The following is a 5,315-nucleotide window of genomic DNA, read 5'->3' on the forward strand; positions in this document are numbered from 1 at the left end:
TGATCCTTTTGTCGATATCGTCTTTTTTTTTATGATACTAAAAAATAATAAGAATTAATAAATAATTAAAAAAGTAAAAAAGAAAAATGATAACTTTTGAATAAAAAATAGGAAGAGATTAACAGAAAAAATTGATAGCTTTTAACTAAAAATAGAAAGGGATTGAAGAGAGAGAGAGAGAGAGATGGTATATGATAATCTTTTTATTCTTTTATTAGAAATTTAAAATTAGTATTCCTTGATACATAGGCAATTGATATTACACCCGTAAAGAAAAGAGAACAACAACAACAACAACAATTATAATAATAAAAATTATTAGGTAATATTGAAGGGAGTAATGAGTTTGGATCATTTCTGTTCTTCATAGTCTTGGCTATTATAAGGACTGAAGGCTTCTAAGAACCAATTTTTCTTCCTCCATGAACTCCAACCCATCTCTTCGCAAATCTCGTCGCTGTGGTTGATACTAAAAGTGGAAATGCAATGTCTCTTGTAAAACCTAGTAGTCCTCTTCATGACTTCCATTTCTTTGGTTGTTTGCTCCAGCATTTTCTCCACACTAGGGAGCTTGAATTGATCCTCAACTAGACTAGCCATCCATTTGCACCGTATCTCCGCAGTATGAAGGTTCGATACGCTCTCCAAGTAACCCACGAATGCCATATGTGGTATTAGAGGGTGGATCGTTCCCCTGCCACAACCATACAGAGATAAGAGTCACAAAATAAATAATATTTAATTTAGGTATTGTTCGAGGGGTCTAACCGAAAACCTTAAAGCATTAGCTGGAGAGAACTCATGTACTATGTGAAGGCGAGAAAATTAATTGATTAACTATTAATTGACATTGAGAAATTACTCTTAAATTTTATGGGCAAGTCAAGTGTGTTGCTCGTTATGGAGAGTTATAAGGACTTGGACACCCTCTCCTTTACGGCTAGCTTTTAAAGATATAGAGAACGAATACCTGTATAAAGGCATGACTCCAGACGAGTCCTCTACCAAACTACGGAAGGGTTCTGGCAACAAAGTCTTCAACTTGCGCTTGCCATCGAAACCAGTTGCAAGAAGCACAACATCAGCATCAAGCTTGGTACCGTCATCGAATTCGAGCCCTTCGTTCGAGAACCACCATGTATTGGATGGTGATGATGATGTCTTCTTGAAGGAGATCATTCCTTGATCCGCCAAAGAGAAGAAGTTTTCTGGCAAGATTGCCATTTGGCACGATGCATAGTCCTCTTCGAACGGGTGATCTGGTTTCAACCCATACTTGATCAGTGGAAGCTTCCACACCAGATACTTCTCTATGAATTTTGAAATCCCTCTCCTCTGTTCAATTACCACAAATTCAATATTTGAAGTTTTAAGAGAAAAAAGAAAGAATGGGGTCGACTAGTGAGTGATGTACCAGTGGAGAGAGAAGGAAGCCAAGGAGATCCCTAAGCAAGCTTTGGTTGGGCCTTTCATGCAGAAACTGAGAAGATCTGGTGGAATAGAACAAGTAAAAGGGCAACCCCCATACCCAATATGAAGGAACCGTCCAATGAAGTGTCCTTACCACCATGGTGCATGGTTGCCCATCTGCTGCTCCTGTAACAAATTCCATTTTCAACCACCACAACCAAATTCAAAGTCAAGAGTTTTATAGTAACAGAATAAGCTTCACCTATTTCAAATACAAAAACAAATTCTATCTTTTGGAGAAGTACCCTAATGGACAAAAGTTTTTTAGCTAGGCAGGCCTCAACGGCATGCTGCCCATAGCGGTCTAAGCGGCGCAGACACAGGGCATAGTACAATGACCGCCTTATCCCTACCCGAAAGGGGGTAAAGCAATCATTGCGCTGCACCCTATGTCTGTACTACTCAGGCCGTTATGAGCAGCACGCCGTAGAAGATCTGGATCCAGTTTTTTGAGTACTTGGCTCACTTTATTTTTCCATGGAAGAACATGATGTAACAATATTGTCGGAGAGGGAGAGAGAGAGAGAGAGAGAGAGGATTGACTATGTGTCAATATACACACTAAAAATCAATCTAGGATATTTTGGCATGCATCTATAGATACCTATTGACCCTATGTCAATATACACACTAAAAATCAATCTAGGATATTTTGGCATGCATCTATAGATACCTATTGGGGGAATCGTTAACGTCTACGATTCCTTGACTGATGCGGTTCCCTAGTGCCTCTCACAAGAGGGGGTGGGACCCACCGGGGGCATTTGACCAAACACTCTGCTCGGGTGGGGTCCACCCTCCTCTTGTGAGAGGCGCTAGGGAACTGCATCAGTCAGGGAACCGCATACAATAAAAATTCTGTATTGGGGACTTTGACAATGGCTCATTTAATAGTATGAGGGTTAATTCAAGCCTAACCCCTAGGAGGTTTGGAGTTCAAGACCTCTTGTTTCTAATCTAGCCTTCCCCTCCCTCACAAGAGGGGCCTCCTATGAAATTATCAAATTCTCCCTATTTTTACGGGGCTGGATCCTCCAGCTCCCGCCATGGCTAGAGGAGAGCCAATCCCATTAAGGTGGGATTCTCTACCCTTGTAGGGTGCAACACAGATCTTCTACGGTGTGCTGCCCTGTTCTGCCTGTGCTGCATAGACATAGGGTCATGCGCAATGACCGCCTTACCCCCGCTCGGGCAAGGGTAAGGCGGTCGATCAATGCGCTCAACCTTGTGTCTACGTAGCATGGCAGGACGGGCAGCCTGTGCTGTAGAAGATCTGGATCCTGTAGGGTGTCACCTCATGGTATCATCTATATGTGAAGAGAAATAATAATAATAACACAAAAAAAACTCGTGTGAGAACTGTGAAGATGTACAGCACATTCGCTATATGGAAAACGTTTTTCTAAGAAAATTTTGAAAACTTGAAAAGTCACCGAGAGACATTCCATACAACGAAGCTGTCTTAATCTTTGACACTGGGACCATAGAACAAGTGAGGAAGCAAAATCCATGCATTAATTAATTCCTTTTCCTTTTCCTTGTCGACGTCCAAAGACCAAAATAGGTAGTAAACCATCGATTTGGATCCTCTACTGCCGAGCAGTCTGGTAGGACTGTGTTGCCCAGACACGGTGTTACGCACAATATCCGCCTTACCCCTGCTCAAATGCCTTGTCTAAGTGGAGGTGCATGCAGCACTGTGTCTGGGCCAACTTGACAGTAGAAAATCTGGATCCAGTAAACCACCCCAACCAAAAAAAATAGGAAATAAAAAACATGTGAATTGATTCATAAGGAAATTGAAGAGAAAATCTCCCAACAAAGATATCTTAATTAATGGTCAACGTAAAGCATATATAAAACACATAAGAGAAATATATATTAATTAATTTTACCTTGGTTGGCTTCAGCACACTCAACAGCCAAGTCAATTGCGGACTTCTTGTAGCCGATGATTACAACTTTCTTTCCTTTTAGTAGTTGAGAGGCAGCTTCCTCATCAAGCTTTGAGTAATGGAGTGAATGCAACACCTTCCCATTGAACACATCAGGGCCTTTGTTGGGTGGGAAACTTGGCATCTTAGCTACATCTCCATATTTTCCGATACATACCACCACAAACTCAAAAGCATACCACTACATGAAATGAAATGAAATGAAAGGATTTTATAATTAAGCAATGTACAGTGTAACATATATTAGTGATGCATGCACTATTTGATAAAAAGAGAAACTACTAGCTACTACCAATAACTCTGCTTTTTAAAACCCAATTAGTGCAATTAGAGAGAGAGAGAGAGAGAGAGAGAGAGAGAGTATATGTAAAATAAAAAAAATGTCAATATAACCGATTTTTAAAGAAAATACTAGGGCAAAATCTTCTGATCCCAATTGATATGGGTCGATTTGGATTAGTATCAAATTAGTATCAGCAGATACTAATATTTTTTTACTAAAAGTCACCAGATGATTATATTAATAAGAATGAGAAAATGGAGAATACAATGTAGCATACACTAATACTGTGCTCAATACCGTTAACTTAAAATATGCCCACAAAAATCTCACCGTCCATGAGATGTGGGTCAACATGCCCACAAAAATCGTATGGATAGTGAGATCCATGTGGAGTGGCATCTATGTGAGGAGCTGATCCCAGAACTTTGTCCCCTCCACCTCTGCCCGAACCCCCCTTATTATAGGTATTAGGAGAACTGAGCCGGGCAAGGAACTGGAGGAGATAATTTTCCGTCAATCCCAACTCAAATTTAGCTAATGGATGGTGTGAGATGGGGTGAGGTGGGGTGGAGGGGATCCGGGCTCTCCATGATATTGACATAATTATGATGGTGGATCATACTCAACGGACAATGTGAGGTTGGGTGGGGTGGTTACCCGTAGGGGAGGAGATCCAGACTCTCCATGATATTGACAAAAAACAAAAAAAAAATTAAAAAAAATAAAAAAATTAAAAAGCATGCATATACAAAATAGTAAAGATAAAGGTGGCATTAGGGCTACAGTTTCGAAAATTTTGAGTGAGATAATGGAAGAAGGAAGAAGTTGAGAGAGACAGAGATAGAGAGAGTAGTATGGAAAAGGAAGAACAACCTGAAGAGTCTCGGAGTGTTTGGTCTGCACAGCGACCTCCCAAACCGGGCGACTACTCAGCAGGTTTCCGTACTCTCCTCTACGAAAATTGGTGGTTTCCCGGTCACCAATGAACCTGATCTCCACCACCCTTGAGTTGAACTTCACGTATTTGAGAACATCAAAGTGGGTAGCATAGTTATGCAAGTAATCCAATATCTCAACATAAGTAGGGAAAGTGGAATTATCTCTCTCCGGCCAAGGGAAGTCTGAGAACTCATAATCACATTGAGGGGTCTGAAGTCTAGTTGATTTGTATGAGCAATGCTTCCACACACCTCCAATTGAATCTGTGGATTCGAACACTACCGGCTCGTAACCGGAAAGCTGTTTCGCCGCTGCTATTCCGCTTATACCAGCCCCAATGATTCCTACTCTAGAGACTTTGAGACAGTTATTCTCTTTAGCCATTGAAGCAAGATGGTTGAGAGCTTAATTGCAGCTTAATTAGAGCTTATACTGCGAGATGTCTCTCTAAGATAAGCTTAGGATATGGGCCTATTTATAAGGGAACTCATAAGAGATTGGGTCTTCACTAATCAATTAGACCAGTGGAAATAGCACCTTTTTTTTTGTGCTTGTACATTTTCTTTCTCTAGTGGGAGGTGGTGACAAGGGACAAATATTTGCTGTTACCCGGGTTGTAGGAATGCTCATGCTACCTGATTCACAGCCAAAGAAACGGAATCTAAAAG

The 5,315-nt window shown here is 40.8% G+C and overlaps 1 protein-coding gene across 1 annotated transcript; it reads right to left on the minus strand.

The window, feature by feature from the left end:
- Positions 1 to 341: 341 nt before the first annotated feature.
- On the minus strand, positions 342 to 5,051 carry LOC122656413 (probable flavin-containing monooxygenase 1). The gene is made up of 5 exons (XM_043850915.1): positions 4,582 to 5,051; positions 3,366 to 3,606; positions 1,415 to 1,593; positions 971 to 1,335; positions 342 to 694 (listed from the first exon to the last, which is right to left on the minus strand). Exons 1-5 carry the CDS (start codon positions 5,029 to 5,031, stop codon positions 352 to 354), a joined length of 1,578 nt encoding a protein of 525 aa, XP_043706850.1. The 5' UTR covers positions 5,032 to 5,051; the 3' UTR covers positions 342 to 351.
- Between the last annotated feature and the right edge of the window lie 264 nt (positions 5,052 to 5,315).

This window comes from Telopea speciosissima, chromosome 3, assembly GCF_018873765.1.
Source record: "Telopea speciosissima isolate NSW1024214 ecotype Mountain lineage chromosome 3, Tspe_v1, whole genome shotgun sequence".
In the NCBI taxonomy this organism is placed as follows: Eukaryota; Viridiplantae; Streptophyta; class Magnoliopsida; order Proteales; family Proteaceae; genus Telopea; species Telopea speciosissima.